The sequence below is a fragment of the Protomyctophum bolini genome (genome assembly GCF_963924005.1).
Source record: "Protomyctophum bolini genome assembly, chromosome: 16".
In the NCBI taxonomy this organism is placed as follows: Eukaryota; Metazoa; Chordata; class Actinopteri; order Myctophiformes; family Myctophidae; genus Protomyctophum; species Protomyctophum bolini.
The window spans coordinates 1,693,747-1,718,871 of NC_137877.1; the positions used below are offsets into that span (position 1 = coordinate 1,693,747).

The following is a 25,125-nucleotide window of genomic DNA, read 5'->3' on the forward strand; positions in this document are numbered from 1 at the left end:
AAGAGATCCAGTATAAGTCATTTTACACTTGGTTGCATGCTGAGAATAGCAGATCAGCTATTTTCAGCAAGTGTAAAAACACTCATTACGACGGCATCAAGACCCGCCAAAATACATTTTAGTCGACTGAATCAACTGTAGATTTAGTCGAGTAAAATCTTATGACATTTAGTCGACTAAAACTAGTCTAACACTAAGACATTTCCAGGTGACTAAAATGTGACAAAAACTAAATGAAGTTTCAGAGTTCCAAAGACCTAAACTAAAATAGAAATTTGCTGCCAAAAACAACACTGCTTGAGAGCTGTATGTATGTGTGTATGTTTCCCTGCTGGCTCTGACTGGCGGTGTCTTCACTGCCTCAGGGATGGTTGTTGTCTTCTCCTTCCTCTCCTGACTGGGATGGTTGTTGTTGTTCTTCTCCTTCCTCTCCTGACTGGGATGGTTGTTGTTCTTCTCCTTCCTCTCCTGACTGGGATGGTTGTTGTTGTTCTTCTCCTTTCTCTCCTGACTGGGATGGTTGTTGTTGTTCTTCTCCTTTCTCTCCTGACTGGGATGGTTGTTGTTCTTCTCCTTTCTCTCCTGACTGGGATGGTTGTTGTTGTTCTCCTTTCTCTCCTGACTGGGATGGTTGTTGTTGTTCTTCTCCTTTCTCTCCTGACTGGGATGGTTGTTGTTCTTCTCCTTTCTCTCCTGACTGGGATGGTTGTTGTTGTTCTTCTCCTTCCTCTCCTGACTGGGATGGTTGTTGTTGTTCTTCTCCTTCCTCTCCTGACTGGGATGGTTGTTGTTCTTCTCCTTCCTCTCCTGACTGGGATGGTTGTTGTTGTTCTCCTTCCTCTCCTGACTGGGATGGTTGTTGTTCTTCTCCTTTCTCTCCTGACTGGGATGGTTGTTGTTGTTCTTCTCCTTCCTCTCCTGACTGGGATGGTTGTTGTTGTTCTTCTCCTTCCTCTCCTGACTGGGATGGTTGTTGTTCTTCTCCTTTCTCTCCTGACTGGGATGGTTGTTGTTCTTCTCCTTCCTCTCCTGACTGGGATGGTTGTTGTTCTTCTCCTTTCTCTCCTGACTGGGATGGTTGTTGTTCTTCTCCTTCCTCTCCTGACTGGGATGGTTGTTGTTGTTCTCCTTTCTCTCCTGACTGGGATGGTTGTTGTTGTTCTTCTCCTTCCTCTCCTGACTGGGATGGTTGTTGTTCTTCTCCTTTCTCTCCTGACTGGGATGGTTGTTGTTGTTCTTCTCCTTCCTCTCCTGACTGGGATGGTTGTTGTTGTTCTTCTCCTTCCTCTCCTGACTGGGATGGTTGTTGTTCTTCTCCTTCCTCTCCTGACTGGGATGGTTGTTGTTGTTCTCCTTCCTCTCCTGACTGGGATGGTTGTTGTTCTTCTCCTTTCTCTCCTGACTGGGATGGTTGTTGTTGTTCTTCTCCTTCCTCTCCTGACTGGGATGGTTGTTGTTGTTCTTCTCCTTCCTCTCCTGACTGGGATGGTTGTTGTTCTTCTCCTTTCTCTCCTGACTGGGATGGTTGTTGTTCTTCTCCTTCCTCTCCTGACTGGGATGGTTGTTGTTCTTCTCCTTTCTCTCCTGACTGGGATGGTTGTTGTTCTTCTCCTTCCTCTCCTGACTGGGATGGTTGTTGTTGTTCTCCTTTCTCTCCTGACTGGGATGGTTGTTGTTGTTCTTCTCCTTCCTCTCCTGACTGGGATGGTTGTTGTTGTTCTTCTCCTTTCTCTCCTGACTGGGATGGTTGTTGTTGTTCTTCTCCTTCCTCTCCTGACTGGGATGGTTGTTGTTGTTCTTCTCCTTCCTCTCCTGACTGGGATGGTTGTTGTTCTTCTCCTTCCTCTCCTGACTGGGATGGTTGTTGTTCTTCTCCTTTCTCTCCTGACTGGGATGGTTGTTGTTCTTCTCCTTCCTCTCCTGACTGGGATGGTTGTTGTTGTTCTCCTTCCTCTCCTGACTGGGATGGTTGTTGTTGTTCTCCTTCCTCTCCTGACTGGGATGGTTGTTGTTGTTCTCCTTCCTCTCCTGACTGGGATGGTTGTTGTTCTTCTCCTTTCTCTCCTGACTGGGATGGTTGTTGTTGTTCTTCTCCTTTCTCTCCTGACTGGGATGGTTGTTGTTGTTCTCCTTCCTCTCCTGACTGGGATGGTTGTTGTTGTTCTCCTTCCTCTCCTGACTGGGATGGTTGTTGTTCTTCTCCTTCCTCTCCTGACTGGGATGGTTGTTGTTCTTCTCCTTTCTCTCCTGACTGGGATGGTTGTTGTTGTTCTTCTCCTTCCTCTCCTGACTGGGATGGTTGTTGTTGTTCTTCTCCTTCCTCTCCTGACTGGGATGGTTGTTGTTGTTCTTCTCCTTCCTCTCCTGACTGGGATGGTTGTTGTTCTTCTCCTTCCTCTCCTGACTGGGATGGTTGTTGTTGTTCTTCTCCTTCCTCTCCTGACTGGGATGGTTGTTGTTGTTCTTCTCCTTTCTCTCCTGACTGGGATGGTTGTTGTTGTTCTCCTTCCTCTCCTGACTGGGATGGTTGTTGTTCTTCTCCTTCCTCTCCTGACTGGGATGGTTGTTGTTGTTCTTCTCCTTTCTCTCCTGACTGGGATGGTTGTTGTTGTTCTCCTTTCTCTCCTGACTGGGATGGTTGTTGTTCTTCTCCTTCCTCTCCTGACTGGGATGGTTGTTGTTGTTCTCCTTTCTCTCCTGACTGGGATGGTTGTTGTTGTTCTCCTTTCTCTCCTGACTGGGATGGTTGTTGTTCTTCTCCTTCCTCTCCTGACTGGGATGGTTGTTGTTCTTCTCCTTCCTCTCCTGACTGGGATGGTTGTTGTTGTTCTTCTCCTTCCTCTCCTGACTGGGATGGTTGTTGTTGTTCTTCTCCTTTCTCTCCTGACTGGGATGGTTGTTGTTGTTCTTCTCCTTTCTCTCCTGACTGGGATGGTTGTTGTTCTTCTCCTTCCTCTCCTGACTGGGATGGTTGTTGTTGTTCTTCTCCTTCCTCTCCTGACTGGGATGGTTGTTGTTGTTCTCCTTCCTCTCCTGACTGGGATGGTTGTTGTTGTTCTTCTCCTTCCTCTCCTGACTGGGATGGTTGTTGTTGTTCTCCTTCCTCTCCTGACTGGGATGGTTGTTGTTCTTCTCCTTCCTCTCCTGACTGGGATGGTTGTTGTTGTTCTTCTCCTTCCTCTCCTGACTGGGATGGTTGTTGTTGTTCTTCTCCTTCCTCTCCTGACTGGGATGGTTGTTGTTGTTCTCCTTCCTCTCCTGACTGGGATGGTTGTTGTTCTTCTCCTTCCTCTCCTGACTGGGATGGTTGTTGTTGTTCTCCTTCCTCTCCTGACTGGGATGGTTGTTGTTCTTCTCCTTCCTCTCCTGACTGGGATGGTTGTTGTTGTTCTTCTCCTTCCTCTCCTGACTGGGATGGTGGTTGTTGTTCTCCTTCCTCTCCTGACTGGGATGGTTGTTGTTCTTCTCCTTCCTCTCCTGACTGGGATGGTTGTTGTTCTTCTCCTTCCTCTCCTGACTGGGATGGTTGTTGTTCTTCTCCTTCCTCTCCTGACTGGGATGGTTGTTGTTGTTCTTCTCCTTCCTCTCCTGACTGGGATGGTTGTTGTTGTTCTTCTCCTTCCTCTCCTGACTGGGATGGTTGTTGTTCTTCTCCTTCCTCTCCTGACTGGGATGGTTGTTGTTGTTCTTCTCCTTCCTCTCCTGACTGGGATGGTTGTTGTTCTTCTCCTTTCTCTCCTGACTGGGATGGTTGTTGTTGTTCTTCTCCTTCCTCTCCTGACTGGGATGGTTGTTGTTCTTCTCCTTCCTCTCCTGACTGGGATGGTTGTTGTTGTTCTTCTCCTTCCTCTCCTGACTGGGATGGTTGTTGTTCTTCTCCTTTCTCTCCTGACTGGGATGGTTGTTGTTCTTCTCCTTCCTCTCCTGACTGGGATGGTTGTTGTTGTTCTTCTCCTTCCTCTCCTGACTGGGATGGTTGTTGTTGTTCTCCTTTCTCTCCTGACTGGGATGGTTGTTGTTGTTCTCCTTCCTCTCCTGACTGGGATGGTTGTTGTTGTTGTTCTCCTTCCTCTCCTGACTGGGATGGTTGTTGTTCTTCTCCTTCCTCTCCTGACTGGGATGGTTGTTGTTGTTCTCCTTTCTCTCCTGACTGGGATGGTTGTTGTTCTTCTCCTTCCTCTCCTGACTGGGATGGTTGTTGTTCTTCTCCTTCCTCTCCTGACTGGGATGGTTGTTGTTCTTCTCCTTCCTCTCCTGACTGGGATGGTTGTTGTTGTTGTTCTCCTTCCTCTCCTGACTGGGATGGTTGTTGTTGTTCTTCTCCTTTCCGATGGCGTTTCAGAAGTTCTGGGAGCTGGCCAAGCAGGTGAGCGAGTTCATGACCTGGAAGAAGGTGGAGTGTCCCTTCGAGAAGGACCGCCGGATCCTGCAGCACCTTCTGACGGCACCCGTGTTCAGCAAGGACGGAAAAGGTTCATTTCATATTTATGTATTTTTTATTTCAGTTCAGTTATGGTTTTTACATGATTACTAGGGCCTAGTGTTGTCACGATACTGGATTTTCAACTTCGATACGATATTTGGAAAAGTATTGATATTTCGATACCATTTTCGATACCACGCAACCACGGCGATTTCTGAGGGTTTAACATTTATTACAAATAAAAGCTGTGCAGTATTATGCACTTTCATATATTTTTTTAAATAGTATTATTAGGCCTATTATTATAATAATAATAATAATTATTATTATTATAACTAACTATGGATTATAAACCACTATAGGCCTACACATTAAAGTAAAGTTGTGAAGCACAACAGCATTTAATTTATTTCTGACCAGTCAACCACATCATCTTGGTTTCTATTCCTTATTTATAACTATACTTTATACTTTATACTCTTTATCATTTATAATTATAAAAAATAAATCAAAATAAATAAAGTTTGATAATCTATTCAGATATTATTCAATGCATCCTGTCTAAGGCCAGCCTACTCAAACTATTATTTTTATTAGTAGTATTATTAATATCCAGAATCACGCATGCACGCACGCACGCACACACACACACACACACACACACAGCAACCGATTGCAACGTTAGCTTGCTAGCTAGTAGCTATATTCTGTTGACTGTTGATAGCTTTAGCTAGTTAGCTTATCGCTATGACAGCAACAAGTAAGATTATTGTATGCGGGCTTTTGCAACTGTCCTCTTTAGCTCTCTGTGTACATCGGATTCTTTATCTTACATAAAGAAATACGAGCGTTAAAAAAGTTAACACAGCGTGTCTAGTGTCTGTGAGTGCTGCTGCGCTCATTTGCGCCTGTGCTCTGTCTGACTGAGGAGGAGTATTCAGGACTGACGGTGACGGCCCCTCCCCTCCCTCAAGGCTCAGTTTGGAGGGGGCTGTAATCTTTGTGTGCGCTGGCCGCTGGGGAGCATGGTCTCAACCAACGAGAGCACGGAGCGGGACAGTATCGATAGTATCGATACTATGGAAAAGTCATATCGAACCGTTTTAATTTTCCAGAATCGATATTTATCGATATATCGATATTTTCGACAACACTACTAGGGCCGGGACTAATTGCGATTCATTTAGATTAATTAACTACAGAATAATTCATCGCGATTAACTACAGATAAATTAATCGCACCTTTTTTTTTCCACCGCGGAACGTTTCTCACTGGGCGCTTTTCTATAGTACTGAAAACTGGAAATAATAAAAAAGTCACCCCATTTTGTGTTGCCTAGAACTGGAGGTCTGACAAAAAACAGTAACAGTATGAAGTAAGTACAGCTTTGTGATGTCACTGAGATGTACTTGTTACCGTTACTAATTGTTTTTCAGACCTCCAGTTCTAGGCAACACAGAATGGGGTGACTTTTTATTATTATTTCCACAACAGGTATATTAATGACAGTAAAATGTTGAAAATGAGTTGTATCCTGTAGTCACTATTCATTGATTCACTGGGATACCAAAAAAAAAAAGGTTTCTCGCCGAGTCCCAGCTCTAATTATTACTTGTACTTTTTCGTTTTTAACATGTTCCATAAAAGAAAAGGAGATACTGGTATCTATAAAAGGTCTGCTGAACACGGGAGAGTTATTGAAAAGTGTTAAGATGTGGTGCAAATCTTGTAATATATTCTTTCAGAGCGAACGTTTTTAACTCAAATCTTTTCTTCTGGGGGGGGGGGGGGGGGGGGGGGGTCCCTGGAACAACATATTTACAGACGGCGGGGAAAATACACATTTTTGTGGTCCTTGACATGGAAAACTTTGAGAACCACTGACACAGAAACCTAGGTTTTTCTGACTCAGAGCTGTGCCCTGCCTGGCATCATAATGAGAGTTTAAAACTCTGTGAGGTACCCTCACAAGAAAACATGCAGTAATCCTGGTCTCTAATACTGCCTCCCCCTGGCCAGCCGGGGCGCCTGATGGAGGGCAAAGGAACTGGTTGGAATAACGTGTTCCTTCCACGCGCTATACGTCCAACCAGGGACACTCCCCCCTGTCAGGTGTAAAGGAGCGACTTGGACACTCAGGCATGAAGGAAGCATGAGTTCAAGTCCGTTGCTCTCCCCAGGTTGGCGGAGGGTGTGTAGAGCCCAGGATCACATTAGATAATTGACACAGGGGTGAAAAATGGGTTACAAAATCGTGTGATAAAAGATTATTAAAAGAAAAAAACTCTTCTCCTCAGAGCTGTTGCCCTGCCTGGCATCACATGAGAGTTTAAAACTCTTCTCCTCAGAGCTGTTGCCCTGCCTGGCATCATATGAGAGTTTAAAACTCTTCTCCTCAGAGCTGTTGCCCTGCCTGGCATCACATGAGAGTTTAAAACTCTTCTCCTCAGAGCGCTGTGTCCTGCCTGGCATCATATGAGAGTTTAAAACTCTTCTCCTCAGAGCTGTTGCCCTGCCTGGCATCATATGAGAGTTTAAAACTCTTCTCCTCAGAGCTGTTGCCCTGCCTGGCATCATATGAGAGGTCAGAACTAAAGTGTTGTATCATGTGCTCTTCTCGTCCCCACAGCACTGTGTCTGGCGTCGTATGAGAGTGAAGGCCCCGAGAACAACATGGAGAAGGACAGGTGGAAGTCCCTGAGGTGTGTACACACATTCATTCATCACCACTAGTATCTAGTATCACTAGTAGCACTCGTATCACTAGTCCCTGAGGGGTGTACACCCAGTCATTCCTCACCACTAGTATCTAGTATCACTAGTAGCACTAGTATCACTAGTCCCTGAGGGGTGTACACCCAGTCATTCCTCACCACTAGTATCTAGTAGCACTAGTATCACTAGTCCCTGAGGTGTGTACACACATTCATTCATCACCACTAGTATCTAGTATCACTAGTAGCACTAGTATCACTAGTCCCTGAGGTGTGTACACCCAGTCATTCATCACCACTAGTATCTAGTATCACTAGTAGCACTAGTATCACTAGTCCCTGAGGTGTGTACACACATTCATTCATCACCACTAGTATCTAGTATCACTAGTAGCACTAGTCCCTGAGGTGTGTACACCCAGTCATTCATCACCACTAGTATCTAGTATCACTAGTAGCACTAGTATCACTAGTCCCTGAGGTGTGTACACCCAGTCATTCATCACCACTAGTATCTAGTATCACTAGTAGCACTAGTCCCTGAGGTGTGTACACACAGTCATTCATCACCACTAGTATCACTAGTAGCACTAGTATCACTAGTCCCTGAGGTGTGTACACCCAGTCATTCATCACCACTAGTATCTAGTATCACTAGTAGCACTAGTATCACTAGTCCCTGAGGTGTGTACACCCAGTCATTCATCACCACTAGTATCTAGTATCACTAGTAGCACTAGTATCACTAGTCCCTGAGGTGTGTACACCCAGTCATTCATCACCACTAGTATCTAGTATCACTAGTAGCACTAGTCCCTGAGGTGTGTACACACAGTCATTCATCACCACTAGTATCTAGTATCACTAGTAGCACTAGTATCACTAGTCCCTGAGGTGTGTACACCCAGTCATTCATCACCACTAGTATCTAGTATCACTAGTAGCACTAGTATCACTAGTCCCTGAGGTGTGTACACACATTCATTCATCACCACTAGTATCTGCTCTTCACAGGGACGTTAGAGGGGCAGGGCCTGAAATCCCGTAAGAGGGCACTTTTGGATTTGATTTCTGTAAACTAAAAGGTGAGCCCACTGTCTTACGTCGTCATTTAGTGCCCTAGACAATAATTGTAGAAGTCCATATAGACTTGGCTGGCAAATTATTTACGTCATTAAGTGCTCTACATACACATAATCCCAGAACTTTGGCTGGTACTGAATTTGCAGCTCAACAAAAGCTAATTCATCCTAGTGTATGACGAAAGACAATTTCCTGGTAAATTAAAATCTCCACGATAGTACGATTTCTTTGCACGCTTTTCTTTTTTCTGTCACGATAGACCACCTTTAATTAACCCTGCAAGACCCAGATATATTTCAAAAGAGATTTCAACCTTACTACTACTACTACTTTATTATAATAATCAAAATAATAATAATAAATTAATAATTTACATTTGGGGGATATCTTTCACAATAATAAATGTTCTAGACATTCTAATGATCACAAAAAATATATATATATTGCCGGAATTTTACTTACTTTTTTCAGGGTTAAAGCTTAAAAACTGAGTGCAGAGATTTTGAAGTTGTGATAATTTTGAAGTTGTGATAATTTTAGCCTCTACTGTGGGGGGGTATTTATTTATATGCAAACATCATGACCAAATGGGCATCGCGAGACTAAACGATGAACATCAATGATGATGTTTAGGTGGAAAAAAAAGAACAGAAAAACACTTCTTTCTGTTGGTAAACAGCCTCCTGTTCTGTCCGCAGGTCGTCTCTGCTGAGCGGAGTGTAGCACGGTGAAGACAGACAGAACGCTCAGCGACACTGACCCCTCTCGACAGACAGAGTGCTAACGCTGACCCCCCAGACAGGCAGAGTGCTCACGGTGACCCCCCAGACAGACAGAGTGCTCACGGTGACCCCCCAGACAGACATTGTTGTCTTGGTCCAAATAAATGAAGTATATCCCAGTTTTGAAAGGGAAGCGAGTAAGCGACAATCTCTACTTTCGGGCTGAAGAGGAGGAATAGAAGGACTGTTTATTTCGGTGTCAGATTTCTATAGAGGCTACTGAGTTTTTTTTTTTTACTTGACTCTTTCGTGCTATATATTTTGGGACAGCTGTTTTTCCTTTCTCCTCCTTTTCATATCTCTTTGTATGACTTTCTCTTGAGAACAGTGCTATGACGATCACCGTAATAATAGCCACGGGAGGTCTTTTTCTTCTCCTAAAAAGCCGTCGGTCCGATTTTTATATATGTGTGTGTCGGCTCACATTGGTGTCCCGATGCCGGGAAACAAGGCGACGCGGCGCGGCGCGACGCGGTATATGATGAGCTTGTAGATCTGCCGTTTTCGCCGCAGGATAATACCGTCGTACGGATGAACTGTTACAGAGTAGAGACGCTTTGGTGTCCTCCGCTGTGTCTGAAACATGTATTATCCACTGAAGCTAAACGTTAGCCGCGGGTCGGCTAACTCCTTCATTCCCCGACGGGTCAACAAAAAAAAAAAGATTCTGTCTCAAAATGCCAGCAATTCTCAGAACCGAGAAACTCCTCTCAAATGTCACAACCGGCTTAAACGCACGGCGGCTACACAGCAGCTGTTGGATAAAAGCTGACCTTTCTGTGTTGTAGTTTCTCGTATGTATTTCATTTCTCCTGGTTTATGACGTGTAATGAAGATGTCTTTGGGTCCGTGTGTGTCACTGGTCGCCGGCCATACTTTGTATTTCTCTGCAGAAGTTCTATTATATTTTGTGCTGTGTAAAAACAAAAATGCACTGGCTGCATTTTACACATGATGTGAGTGACGTAATGTTTATTTTATTTTGTATACAGTGTGCAGATAAGCTGGATCAGGAAACGGCCCCTTTATCAAAGGGACTCTTTGGCCTTCTGCTTAACCCCAATTCTGACCTGAGATCAGATCCTAAACATGTCTTCTACATCCTGACAGTTTTTCTGAAAAAGCAACATGTTTCTATGTCAGTCGTTCTATCGATTTTTCAAAAATAGCAGACCTACGAGCTATGTAGATCTGCTATTTTTCAATAGCTAAAGCATAACATAATGCAAACACCAAAAGGGGTTAAAACGTCGGTGGACAGCAGCGCACCGAAGTCTGACGTCAACATCGGTATTTTAGATCGCCTCATAATATAAGAACTGTGTTTGAAAGATAAACATGTCATCGCGGCCGTTTCACTCAACCCCCCAATACCCCTGGGGGGTCCCCCCAAGGAACCCCCCCCCCCCCCCCCCCCCCCCCTGAAGGACCCCTGGGTTATTTAACTCAATTCCCATACCTATAGCTAGATAAGAGACGTATCCGCTCTTTCTCACTGCAGAGACGTGTGCTGGCACTGCCATCTTGTGGTCGATTTGTGGAAGTGAATGTTTTAATAAGTAGAGTAGAGGAGAAGGGTTGAATGAGTTGTGTAGAGGTGAATGCTGCAGGTTACACGCACGCGCCCACACACAGTCACACACACAGTCACACCCGCACACACACACACACACACACACACACACAGAGTCACACACACACGCACCCACAGTTCGCGCACACACACACACACACACCTGTGCCGAACGATGTTCTCTCTCTGTTAAGTTTGTTTTGTCATATTAGATTATATAGATTATTCCCCTCTTCTGTATTCGTTTTATTTATAAATCTGTGTTTTGTTGTTTACCCCTCCCCCCCCCCCCCCCCCCCTTCTTTTCTCACCAATCATGCCAATATTGACTATTTTATTCCATTCATATATTTAATTTTGCACTACAGGTACAGAACACAATTAGTCGTCAGTCATGATAATATCAGCAGATATGAGGTTTTTTTTGTATGAGATGGTTTTGTGTGGAGGCGCTGTGAGCTTGTAGATCTGTTATTATTAACCACTTAAACCCCCATATGGCTGAGCGGAGTACCACAGAGCTCTCTACTAGTAGGCTATATCTATTTTCTGTTCTATGCAATTTTTTTGGAGATTTTTAGAGATTTTGGTGAAACTGGGAATGAAAAGAAAATAGAGTGTCTAATAAGTGGTCAATGTTCAGGGGTAACAGCACACTATGAAGTTAAGAGATTTAACTGAGGTCCCCCCCCCCCCCCCCCCCCCCCCAGGTCCCCCCCCCCTTCAACACAGATTGCTGTTCTGGTTCGAATGTAAATATGTTTGTTTCCTTTGTATTTTCACAGGACATTAGAATTGAAGACTGTTTATGAATGCATTAGTTGTGTTTTAAAAGTTAAATAAAAAAAACAAGAAAAAAAACGATGGGTTATAGCCCATGTTTTTTGAAATTTAAAAAAAAAAAAAAAAAAGTTATCCTCGTTTCTCATCATTTTGGACCGTGGGCTATAGCCCATATCGTACGGCATACTATAGCGCGCCGTTTAACATAATTTTTGAGGATTTGAAAAAAATGACGAAATGACAAAAACGATGGGTTATAGCCCATGTTTTTTGAAATTTTGAAAAAAAAAGTTATCCTCGTTTCTCATCATTTTGGACCATGGGCTATAGCCCATATCGTACGGCATACTATAGCGCGCCGTTTTTCATCATTTTTGAGGATTTGAAAAAAATTAAAAAAACGATGGGTTATAGCCCATGTTTTTTGAAATTTTGAAAAAAAAAAGTTATCCTCGTTTCTCATCATTTTAGACCATGGGCTATAGCCCATATCGTACGGCATACTATAGCGCGCCGTTTTTCATCATTTTTGAGGATTTGAAAAAAATGACGAAATGACAAAAACGATGGGTTATAGCCCATGTTTTTTGAAATTTTGAAAAAAAAAGTTATCCTCGTTTCTCATCATTTTGGACCATGGGCTATAGCCCATATCGTACGGCATACTATAGCACGCAGTTTTTCATCATTTTTGATGATTTGACAAAAATTAAAAAATTAAAAAAACGATGGGTTATAGCCCATGTTTTTTGAAATTTTGAAAAAAAAAGTTATCCTCGTTTCTCATCATTTTGGACCATGGGCTATAGCCCATATCGTACGGCATACTATAGCGCGCAGTTTTTCATCATTTTTGACGATTTGACAAAAATGAAAAAAAACCAATGGGTTATAGCCCATGTTTTTTGAAATTTTGAAAAAAAAAGTTATCCTCGTTTCTCATCATTTTGGACCATGGGCTATAGCCCATATCGTACGGCATACTATAGCGCGCCGTTTTTCATCATTTTTGAGGATTTGAAAAAAATGACGAAATGACAAAAACGATGGGTTATAGCCCATGTTTTTTGAAATTTTGAAAAAAAAGGTTATCCACGTTTCTCATCATTTTGGACCATGGGCTATAGCCCATATCGTACGGCATACTATAGCGCGCCGTTTTTCATCATTTTTGAGGATTTGAAAAAAATGACGAAATGACAAAAACGATGGGTTATAGCCCATGTTTTTTGAAATTTTGAAAAAAAAAGTTATCCTCGTTTCTCATCATTTTGGACCATGGGCTATAGCCCATATCGTACGGCATACTATAGCGCGCCGTTTTTCATCATTTTTTGAGGATTTGAAAAAAATGACAAAATGACAAAAACGATTGGTTATAGCCCATTTTGAAAAAAAAAAGTTATCCTCGTTTCTCATCATTTTGGACCATGGGCTATAGCCCATATCGTACGGCATACTATAGCACGCAGTTTTTCATCATTTTTGATGATTTGACAAAAATTTAAAAATTTAAAAAAACGATGGGTTATAGCCCATGTTTTTTGAAATTTTGAAAAAAAAAGTTATCCTCGTTTCTCATCATTTTGGACCATGGGCTATAGCCCATATCGTACAGCATACTATAGCACGCAGTTTTTCATCATTTTTGACGATTTGACAAAAATGAAAAAAAAACAATGGGTTATAGCCCATGTTTTCTGAAATTTTGAAAAAAAAAGTTAGCCTCGTTTCTCATCATTTTGGACCATGGGCTATAGCCCATATCGTACGGCATACTATAGCGCGCCGTTTTTCATCATTTTTGAGGATTTGAAAAAAATGACGAAATGACAAAAACGATGGGTTATAGCCCATGTTTTTTGAAATTTTGAAAAAAAAAGTTATCCTCGTTTCTCATCATTTTGGACCATGGGCTATAGCCCATATCGTACGGCATACTATAGCGCGCCGTTTTTCATCATTTTTGAGGATTTGAAAAAAATGACGAAATGACAAAAACGATGGGTTATAGCCCATGTTTTTTGAAATTTTGAAAAAAAAGGTTATCCTCGTTTCTCATCATTTTGGACCATGGGCTATAGCCCATATCGTACGGCATACTATAGCGCGCCGTTTTTCATCATTTTTTGAGGATTTGAAAAAAATGACGAAATGACAAAAACGATGGGTTATAGCCCATGTTTTTTGAAATTTTGAAAAAAAAAGTTATCCTCGTTTCTCATCATTTTGGACCATGGGCTATAGCCCATATCGTACGGCATACTATAGCACGCAGTTTTTCATCATTTTTGATGATTTGACAAAAATTTAAAAATTTAAAAAACGATGGGTTATAGCCCATGTTTTTTGAAATTTTGAAAAAAAAAGTTATCCTCGTTTCTCATCATTTTGGACCATGGGCTATAGCCCATATCGTATGGCATACTATAGCACGCCGTTTTTCATCATTTTTGACGATTTGACAAAAATGAAAAAAAACAATGGGTTATAGCCCATGTTTTTTGAAATTTTGAAAAAAAAAGTTAGCCTCGTTTCTCATCATTTTGGACCATGGGCTATAGCCCATATCGTACGGCATACTATAGCGCGCCGTTTTTCATCATTTTTGAGGATTTGAAAAAAATGAAAAAAAAGTTAGCCTCGTTTCTCATCATTTTGGACCATGGGCTATAGCCCATATCGTACGGCATACTATAGCGCGCCGTTTTTCATCATTTTTGAGGATTTGAAAAAAATTAAAAAAACGATGGGTTATAGCCCATGTTTTTTGAAATTTTGAAAAAAAAAGTTATCCTCGTTTCTCATCATTTTGGACCATGGGCTATAGCCCATATCGTACGGCATACTATAGCGCGCCGTTTTTCATCATTTTTGAGGATTTGAAAAAAATGACGAAATTACAAAAACGATGGGTTATAGCCCATGTTTTTTGAAATTTTGAAAAAAAAAGTTATCCTCGTTTCTCATAATTTTGGACCATGGGCTATAGCCCATATCGTACGGCATACTATAGCACGCAGTTTTTCATCATTTTTGACGATTTGACAAAAATTAAAAAATTAAAAAAACGATGGGTTATAGCCCATGTTTTTTGAAATTTTGAAAAAAAACGTTATCCTCAATTTACAATTTACAATTTAGGCATTTAGCAGACGCTCTTAATCCAGAGCGACTTACATTAAGCAAGAACAAAAGCATGGGAATACATCACATAAAGACATTTATCATGAAACATGCGTAGCTAAGAAAGTAACAGTGGAATATCTATAATGAAACTATACATATAAGCTATACATCTATACTACTATGCTACACATATGTACTATGACGTGCTATGACTACTAGAATTGCTATCTAAGGGGGTGGGGTAAGTGCTATGGGCCATGATGGAGTCTGAAAAGGTGGGTTTTCAGACTACGGCGGAAGATTGGGAGTGATGCTGCAGTTCTGACTGCAATGGGAAGTGCATTCCACAGTTTTGGAGCCAGAAGGGAGAAGAGTTTGGGACGTGTGGAGCGTTGTCCCGGCGTTTTTAGTGAGGGTACTTCCAGCTTCCCTGCGTTGGCTGATCTGAGTGAGCGGGAGGGTTTGTAGGGTTCGATCATACTTGCAAGATATGGGGGAGCCATACCTTTGGTTGCTTTGAATGCCAGCATCAGGGTTTTGTATTCTGTGCGGGCAGCGACTCGTTTCTCATCATTTTGGACCATGGGCTATAGCCCATATCGTATGGCATACTATAGCGCGCCGTTTTTCATCATTTTTGAGGATTTGAAAAAAATGACGAAATTAAAAAAACGATGGGTTATAGCCCATGTTTTTTGAAATTTTGAAAAAAAAAGTTATCCTCGTTTCTCATCATTTTGGACCATGGGCTATAGCCCATATCGTACGGCATACTATAGCGCGCCGTTTTTCATCATTTTTGAGGATTTGAAAAAAATGACGAAATTACAAAAACGATGGGTTATAGCCCATGTTTTTTGAAATTTTGAAAAAAAAAGTTATCCTCGTTTCTCATAATTTTGGACCATGGGCTATAGCCCATATCGTACGGCATACTATAGCACGCAGTTTTTCATCATTTTTGACGATTTGACAAAAATTAAAAAATTAAAAAAACGATGGGTTATAGCCCATGTTTTTTGAAATTTTGAAAAAAAAAGTTATCCTCGTTTCTCATCATTTTGGACCATGGGCTATAGCCCATATCGTATGGCATACTATAGCGCGCCGTTTTTCATCATTTTTGAGGATTTGAAAAAAATGACGAAATGACAAAAACGATGGGTTATAGCCCATGTTTTTTGAAATTTTGAAAAAAAACGTTATCCTCGTTTCTCATCATTTTGGACCATGGGCTATAGCCCATATCGTACGGCATACTATAGCGCGCCGTTTTTCATCATTTTTGAGGATTTGAAAAAAATGCCGAAATGACAAAAAAGATGGGTTATAGCCCATGTTTTTTGAAATTTTGAAAAAAAAAGTTATCCTCGTTTCTCATCATTTTGGACCATGGGCTATAGCCCATATCGTACGGCATACTATAGCGCGCCGTTTTTCATCATTTTTGAGGATTTGAAAAAAAATAAAAAATTAAAAAAACGATGGGTTATAGCCCATGTTTTTTGAAATTTTGAAAAAAAAAGTTATCCTCGTTTCTCATCATTTTGGACCATGGGCTATAGCCCATATCGTACGGCATACTATAGCACGCCGTTTTTCATCATTTTTGACGATTTGACAAAAATGAAAAAAAAAACAATGGGTTATAGCCCATTTATTGTGAAATTTTGAAAAAAAAAGTTAGCCTCGTTTCTCATCATTTTGGACCATGGGCTATAGCCCATATCGTACGGCATACTATAGCGCGCCGTTTTTCATCATTTTTGAGGATTTGAAAAAAATGCCGAAATGACAAAAACGATGGGTTATAGCCCATGTTTTTTGAAATTTTGAAAAAAAAAGTTATCCTCGTTTCTCATCATTTTGGACCATGGGCTATAGCCCATATCGTACGGCATACTATAGCACGCAGTTTTTCATCATTTTTGATGATTTGACAAAAATGAAAAAATTTAAAAAACGATGGGTTATAGCCCATGTTTTTTGAAATTTTGAAAAAAAAAGTTATCCTCTTTTCTCATCATTTTGGACCATGGGCTATAGCCCATATCGTACGGCATACTATAGCACGCCGTTTTTCATCATTTTTGACGATTTGACAAAAATGAAAAAAAAAACAATGGGTTATAGCCCATTTTTTGTGAAATTTTGAAAAAAAAAGTTAGCCTCGTTTCTCATCATTTTGGACCATGGGCTTTAGCCCATATCGTACGGCATACTATAGCGCGCAGTTTTTCATCATTTTTGATGATTTGACAAAAATTAAAAAATTAAAAAAACGATGGGTTATAGCCCATGTTTTTTGAAATTTTGAAAAAAAAAGTTAGCCTCGTTTCTCATCATTTTGGACCGTGGGCTATAGCCCATATCGTACGGCATACTATAGCGCGCCGTTTTTCATCATTTTTGAGGATTTGAAAAAAATGACGAAATGAAAAAAACGATGGGTTATAGCCCATGTTTTTTGAAATTTTGAAAAAAAAAGTTAGCCTCGTTTCACATCATTTTGGACCGTGGGCTATAGCCCATATCGTACGGCATACTATAGCGCGCCGTTTTTCATCATTTTTGAGGATTTGAAAAAAATGACGAAATGACAAAAACGATGGGTTATAGCCCATGTTTTTTGAAATTTTGAAAAAAAAAGTTAGCCTCGTTTCTCATCATTTTGGACCGTGGGCTATAGCCCATATCGTACGGCATACTATAGCGCGCCGTTTTTCATCATTTTTGAGGATTTGAAAAAAATGACGAAATGACAAAAACGATGGGTTATAGCCCATGTTTTTTGAAATTTTGAAAAAAAAAGTTATCCTCGTTTCTCATCATTTTGGACCATGGGCTATAGCCCATATCGTACGGCATACTATAGCGCGCCGTTTTTCATCATTTTTGAGGATTTGAAAAAAATGACGAAATGACAAAAACGATGGGTTATAGCCCATGTTTTTTGAAATTTTGGAAAAAAAAGTTAGCCTCGTTTCTCATCATTTTGGACCGTGGGCTATAGCCCATATCGTACGGCATACTATAGCGCGCCGTTTTTCATCATTTTTGAGGATTTGAAAAAAATGACGAAATGACAAAAACGATGGGTTATAGCCCATGTTTTTTGAAATTTTGAAAAAAAAAGTTATCCTCTTTTCTCATCATTTTGGACCATGGGCTATAGCCCATATCGTACGGCATACTATAGCGCGCCGTTTTTCATCATTTATGAGGATTTGAAAAAAATGACGAAATGACAAAAACGATGGGTTATAGCCCATGTTTTTTGAAATTTTGAAAAAAAAAGTTATCCTCGTTTCTCATCATTTTGGACCGTGGGCTATAGCCCATATCGTACGGCATACTATAGCGCGCCGTTTTTCATCATTTTTGAGGATTTGAAAAAAATGACGAAATGACAAAAACGATGGGTTATAGCCCATGTTTTTTGAAATTTTGAAAAAAAAAGTTAGCCTCGTTTCTCATCATTTTGGACCGTGGGCTATAGCCCATATCGTACGGCATACTATAGCGCGCCGTTTTTCATCATTTTTGAGGATTTGAAAAAAATGACGAAATGACAAAAACGATGGGTTATAGCCCATGTTTTTTGAAATTTTGAAAAAAAAATTAGCCTCGTTTCTCATCATTTTGGACCGTGGGCTATAGCCCATATCGTACGGCATACTATAGCGCGCCGTTTTTCATCATTTTTGAGGATTTGAAAAAAATGACGAAATGAAAAAAACGATGGGTTATAGCCCATGTTTTTTGAAATTTTGAAAAAAAAAGTTATCCTCGTTTCTCATCATTTTGGACCGTGGGCTATAGCCCATATCGTACGGCATACTATAGCGCGCCGTTTTTCATCATTTATGAGGATTTGAAAAAAATGACGAAATGACAAAAACGATGGGTTATAGCCCATGTTTTTTGAAATTTTGAAAAAAAAAGTTAGCCTCGTTTCTCATCATTTTGGACCATGGGCTATAGCCCATATCGTACGGCATACTATAGCGCGCCGTTTTTCATCATTTTTGAGGATTTGAAAAAAATGACGAAATGACAAAAACGATGGGTTATAGCCCATGTTTTTTGAAATTTTGAAAAAAAAAGTTATCCTCGTTTCTCATCATTTTGGACCGTGGGCTATAGCCCATATCGTACGGCATACTATAGCGCGCCGTTTTTCATCATTTTTGAGGATTTGAAAAAAATGACGAAATGACAAAAACGATGGGTTATAGCCCATGTTTTTTGAAATTTTGAAAAAAAAAGTTAGCCTCGTTTCTCATCATTTTGGACCGTGGGCTATAGCCCATATCGTACGGCATACTATAGCGCGCCGTTTTTCATCATTTTTGAGGATTTGAAAAAAATGACGAAATGACAAAAACGATGGGTTATAGCCCATGTTTTTTGAAATTTTGAAAAAAAAATTAGCCTCGTTTCTCATCATTTTGGACCGTGGGCTATAGCCCATATCGTACGGCATACTATAGCGCGCCGTTTTTCATCATTTTTGAGGATTTGAAAAAAATGACGAAATGAAAAAAACGATGGGTTATAGCCCATGTTTTTTGAAATTTTGAAAAAAAAAGTTAGCCTCGTTTCTCATCATTTTGGACCGTGGGCTATAGCCCATATCGTACGGCATACTATAGCGCGCCGGTTTTCATCATTTTTGAGGATTTGAAAAAAATGACGAAATGACAAAAACGATGGGTTATAGCCCATGTTTTTTGAAATTTTGAAAAAAAAAGTTAGCCTCGTTTCTCATCATTTTGGACCGTGGGCTATAGCCCATATCGTACGGCATAATATAGCGCGCCGTTTTTCATCATTTTTGAGGATTTGAAAAAAATGACGAAATGACAAAAACGATGGGTTATAGCCCATGTTTTTTGAAATTTTGAAAAAAAAAGTTAGCCTCGTTTCTCATCATTTTGGACCGTGGGCTATAGTCCATATCGTACGGCATACTATGGCACGCCGTTTTTGTCTGCCCTGGTGGACATGTTTCTCCCATTATGCAGGCTCTACTGACCAAAACTGCAGCTTCTTTTACTATTCACTGCAGAAAGAAAGACAGCCGGAACATCATACTACCAATGTGGTTTTTCAAGCCTTGTTTCGCGCTGTGCTTCCTGGCCCTACAATCCCCATTGACGTAAGGCAGTTGCATTGCTACATATGTCATTTCTACACATGTCATTTCTGAATAATATAAAACTGCTGCTAACCTGAACATGATTATGATAGAACAAATCACTATCCTTTGTTTCACGTCTGCCCTGGTGGACATGTTTCTCCCATTATGCAGGCTCTACTGACCAAAACTGCAGCTTCTTTTACTATTCACTGTTAACATTAACACTCACATTTTGTGCTTGATTCATCCCTTAACTGTGTCACCTTTTCTACAGGCTCAACCATGACATCTCTGGAACCTGAAACACCCCTTCCACATCACCCCACTCCTCCACGCCCTCCTCTGGATCAGCTGCCCAATAGAATTGTTCCTTTACTAGGTTGGCCTTTCCACAACAACTGCGTTCACTGTTAACTACACTCAGACTCCATTAAAAATACATGTTGTGACTTTGTCAACCTTTGCTCCCACAGAAGCTCTCACCTATGCCATAAAGCAGAAAGAAAGACAGCCGGAACATCATACTACCAATGTGGTTTTTCAAGCCTTGCTTCGCGCTGTGCTTCCTGGCCCTACAATCCCCATTGACGTAAGGCTGTTGCATTGCTACATATGTCATTTCTGAATAATATAAAACTGATGCTAACCTGAACATGATTATGATCAAACATATCACTATCCTTTGTTTCACGTCTGCCCTGGTGGACATGTTTCTCCCATTATGCAGCAGGCTCTACTGACCAAAACTTTTCTCTGTCTCCTTTTCTACAAGCTCAACCATGACAATCTCTGGAACCAGAAACACCCCTTCCACATCACCCCACTCCTCCACGCCCTCCTCTGGATCAGCTGCCCAATATAATTGTTCCTTTAACAACATGTTAAAAATGATATAGTGCACTTCATTGTAAAATGTAAAATCTTTTGATTAGTGGGACATTTTCGTTAATTAACCTTAGGTATACATTTGATGAATATAGTGCACTTCATTGTAAAATGTAACATGTTAATTCATTTGATGTATAGTAAATGTATGTAGGATAAATGGACAGTCATGGTTCCTATTGGGACCACGACTTTAAAGGGGGGGGGGGGTGTGATGCCCCACTCCCTTCATTAGCCTCCATGCCTCCGTTCCTTTATGTTTGATTGTTCTTTCCATCCACACATGCACCACACCATGTATCACACATCCATACACTACACCTACACCACTGACTCACTGACTACACATTCCATATCATTTGTTATGTTAAGTACTGCAGTTCTTTTTAGTTCCTTATATAGGCCTATTATTTAATAAATCATATATTGTTCATCTTTCGCACGTCTCCTGCTCCGAATGTTTGTCATGGCAAGAACCAGCCATGAAAATTCTTTCCTACAAATACACTCAGACTCCCACAACCTCCCACAATTTCCTTCCTCCGATTTGCGCTGCGCGCCGCTAGGACGCGAAATTCTAGTGAATTAGAGGATAAAGCTCACATGTTACCCAAATAGTTGAATACACAAAAGCTAAGGCACTGGTGTCGTACTTCTGGTTTACCGGAACGGGGTTCAACTCCCTGCAGTGCCCTGCTCAATGTGTTCTATTTAACGGAAAAATTGTTTTTTCCGAGTGTTTTTTCCGCAATTTCCGCAATTACCATTTCCCCATTTCCGCAATTAATATTTCCGCAATTCCTCAATTTCCGCAATTTCCGTAATTTCCGCAATTTCCGCAATTTCCATTTCCGCAATTTCCATTTCCGCAATTCAGCAATTTCCGCAATTTCGATTTCCGCAATTCCGCAATTCCCGCAATTCCGCAATTTCCGTAATTTCCATTTCCGCAATGCCGCAATTTCCGCAATTAACATTTCCTCAATTTCCGCAATTTCCATTTCCGCAATTTCCGTAATTTCCGCAATTTCCATTTCCGCAATTTCCATTTCCGCAATTCAGCAATTTCCGCAATTTCGATTTCCGCAATTCCGCAATTTCCGCAATTTCCATTTCCGCAATTCCGCAATTTCCGCAATTAACATTTCCGCAATTCCTCAATTTCCGCAATTTCCGTAATTTCCGCAATTTCCATTTCCGCAATTCCGCAATTTCCGCAATTTCCGTAATTTCCATTTCCGCAATTCCGCAATTTCCGCAATTCCGCAATTTCCGTATTTTCCATTTCCGCAATTCCGCAATTTCCGCAATTAACATTTCAGCAATTCCTCAATTTCCGCAATTTCCATTTCCGCAATTTCCAATTTCTCATCCTCCGCAACACTGAATTTTTCCCGTAAATACAACACATTGAGCAGGGCACTGCAGGGAGTTGAACCCCGTTCCGGTAAACCAGAAGTCCGACACCAGTGCCTTAGTTTTTGTGTTGTTAATTTACAGGTCCAGGTGTGGGAGCCACAGGGTAATCTAAGGGTTTAAAGGGTTTAATCAGGAGTTGTAGTGGCCACAGGGTAATCTAAGCGGTGGATATTGCTCTTGTCTTCATGTCTTTATGTATGTAAATTGTCTTGTTTGTGTTATATCAAATGCGTTTATATGTGTTCTGCATACTTGGCTGCTGTGTTGCAAGATACATTTCAGTGTGAACTGACAATCAATTACTATATCATATATATCATATCGTCACCTTATTAAACTAAATCACCACCTGGTGATGCTGGCCACCTCTGGTAAAATCGCCCAAGCCCTAATGTAAAAGGCCTTCCTGTTACACCCTATTAAAACAATGGCCTATGTCAAGAGGGAGACTTAGGCCATATTATTTTGCCTAAGTCATAATAAAATGTGCCATTTTAACACACCTTTCAAAATGGGAGTGAATGGGATTGAATGGGATCTGCGATTTAACCTATTTTATTATTATAGCGTGCCGCTCAATGACCTCTGAGACCATGTAAATACAACACATTGAGCAGGGCACTGCAGGGAGTTGAACCCCGTTCCGGTAAACCAGAAGTACGACACCAGTGCCTTAGTTTTTGTGTTGTCATTTACAGGTCCTTTCGTTGAAATGTAAATTTGACATTTGAACAGTGTGTGTGTGTGTGTGTGTTTGCACGCTTCTATAACCAGTGTTGGACCTGTAAGGGTCCATTTGGTTACATGTGTTACACTCTCAGACTTAGACATGGACCAAATGGTCCATTTGGTTACAGTAGACCTGTACGTGCCCGTCGGCCACCATATATACTCTCAGAGTTACAGACCTGTAATGTGTTACACTCTCAGAGTTACATTTGGTTAGCGTGTGCATGCCCCTGTGCGTGTGTGTGTTCCAGAATTCCTCGGAAATACTACGAATTTTTTTCGCAACACCGCAATTCCTCCGCAATACTCCACAATTTTTCCGCAATACTCCGCAATACATGGGCTATAACCCATGTTTTTTAAAATTTTGAATTTTCTTCAAATCCTCAAAAATGATGAAAAACGGCGTGCTATAGTATGCCGTACGGTAGGGGCTATAGCCCATGTTCAAAAATGATGAAAAATGAGGATAACATTTTTTTCAAAAATTCAAAAAACGATGGGCTATAACCCATGTTTTTTGAAATTTTGAATTTTCTTCAAATCCTCAAAAATGATGAACAACGGCGTGCTATAGTATGCCGTACTGTAGGGGCTATAGCCCATGTTCAAAAATGATGAAAAACGGCGTGCTATAGTATGCCGTACGGTAGGGGCTATAGCCCATGTTCAAAAATGATGAAAAATGAGGATAACATTTTTTTCAAAAATTCAAAAAACGATGGGCTATAACCCATGTTTTTTGAAATTTTGAATTTTCTTCAAATCCTCAAAAATGATGAAAAATGGCGTGCTATAGTATGCCGTACGGTAGGGGCTATAGCCCATGTTCAAAAATGATGAAAAATGAGGATAACATTTTTTTCAAAAATTTAAAAAACGACAGGCTATAACCCATGTTTTTTGAAATTTTGAATTTTCTTCAAATCCTCAAAAATGATGAAAAACGGCGTGCTATAGTATGCCGTACGGTAGGGGCTATAGCCCATGTTCAAAAATGATGAAAAATGAGGATAACATTTTTTTCAAAAATTCAAAAAACGATGGGCTATAACCCATGTTTTTTGAAATTTTGAATTTTATTCAAATCCTCAAAAATGATGAAAAACGGCGTGCTATAGTATGCCGTACGGTAGGGGCTATAGCCCATGTTCAAAAATGATGAAAAATGAGTATAACATTTTTTTCAAAAATTCAAAAAACGATGGGCTATAACCCATGTTTTTGAAATTTTGAATTTTCCTCAAAAATGATGAAAAACGGCGTGCTATAGTATGCCGTACGGTAGGGGCTATAGCCCATGTTCAAAAATGATGAAAAATGAGGATATTTTTTTTTTCAAAAATTCAAAAAACGATAGGCTATAACCCATGTTTTTTGAAATTTTTAATTTTCTTAAAATCCTCAAAAATGATGAAAAACGGCGTGCTATAGTATGCCGTACGGTAGGGGCTATAAACCCATGTTCAAAAATGATGAAAAATGAGGATAACATTTTTTTCAAAAATTCAAAAAACGATGGGCTATAACCCATGTTTTTTGAAATTTTGAATTTCTTCAAATCCTCAAAAATGATGAAAAACGGCGTGCTATAGTATGCCGTACGGTAGGGGCTATAGCCCATGTTCAAAAATGATGAAAAATGAGGATAACATTTTTTTCAAAAATTCAAAAAACGATGGGCTATAACCCATGTTTTTTGAAATTTTGAATTTTATTCAAATCCTCAAAAATGATGAAAAACGGCGTGCTATAGTATGCCGTACGGTAGGGGCTATAGCCCATGTTCAAAAATGATGAAAAATGAGTATAACATTTTTTTCAAAAATTCAAAAAACGATGGGCTATAACCCATGTTTTTGAAATTTTGAATTTTCCTCAAAAATGATGAAAAACGGCGTGCTATAGTATGCCGTACGGTAGGGGCTATAGCCCATGTTCAAAAATGATGAAAAATGAGGATATTTTTTTTTTCAAAAATTCAAAAAACGATAGGCTATAACCCATGTTTTTTGAAATTTTTAATTTTCTTAAAATCCTCAAAAATGATGAAAAACGGCGTGCTATAGTATGCCGTACGGTAGGGGCTATAAACCCATGTTCAAAAATGATGAAAAATGAGGATAACATTTTTTTCAAAAATTCAAAAAACGATGGGCTATAACCCATGTTTTTTGAAATTTTGAATTTTCTTCAAATCCTCAAAAATGATGAAAAACGGCGTGCTATAGTATGCCGTACGGTAGGGGCTATAGCCCATGTTCAAAAATGATGAAAAACGGCGTGCTATAGTATGCCGTACGGTAGGGGCTATAGCCCATGTTCAAAAATGATGAAAAATGAGGATAACATTTTTTTGAAAAATTCAAAAAACGATGGGCTATAACCCATGTTTTTTGAAATTTTGAATTTTCTTCAAATCCTCAAAAATGATGAAAAACGGCGTGCTATAGTATGCCGT

General features: G+C 40.4%; 1 protein-coding gene and 1 long non-coding RNA gene across 3 annotated transcripts in view; both read left to right on the forward strand.

The window, feature by feature from the left end:
- Positions 1-11,209, forward strand: part of rasgef1ba (RasGEF domain family, member 1Ba) — a gene marked incomplete at its 5' end in the record, with an annotated part of 36,964 nt that extends 25,755 nt beyond the window's left edge. The window contains 3 exons of the mRNA XM_080785224.1: positions 4,343-4,472; positions 7,054-7,126; positions 8,920-11,209. Coding sequence (XP_080641350.1) covers positions 4,343-4,472; positions 7,054-7,126; positions 8,920-8,944 — 228 coding nt within the window. The 3' untranslated portion in view covers positions 8,945-11,209. The remainder of the gene's footprint in view (positions 1-4,342; positions 4,473-7,053; positions 7,127-8,919) is intronic.
- Positions 11,210-19,560: 8,351 nt separating this feature from the next.
- On the forward strand, positions 19,561-20,699 carry LOC308330764. Of its 2 annotated transcripts, none has more exons than XR_013965524.1 (4): positions 19,561-19,649; positions 19,906-20,010; positions 20,105-20,220; positions 20,404-20,699. It is a non-coding gene; the product is annotated as an uncharacterized lncRNA (long non-coding RNA). The 2 variants fall into 2 exon arrangements; XR_013965525.1 differs by having other exon boundaries at positions 20,431-20,699.
- Positions 20,700-25,125: the final 4,426 nt, after the last annotated feature.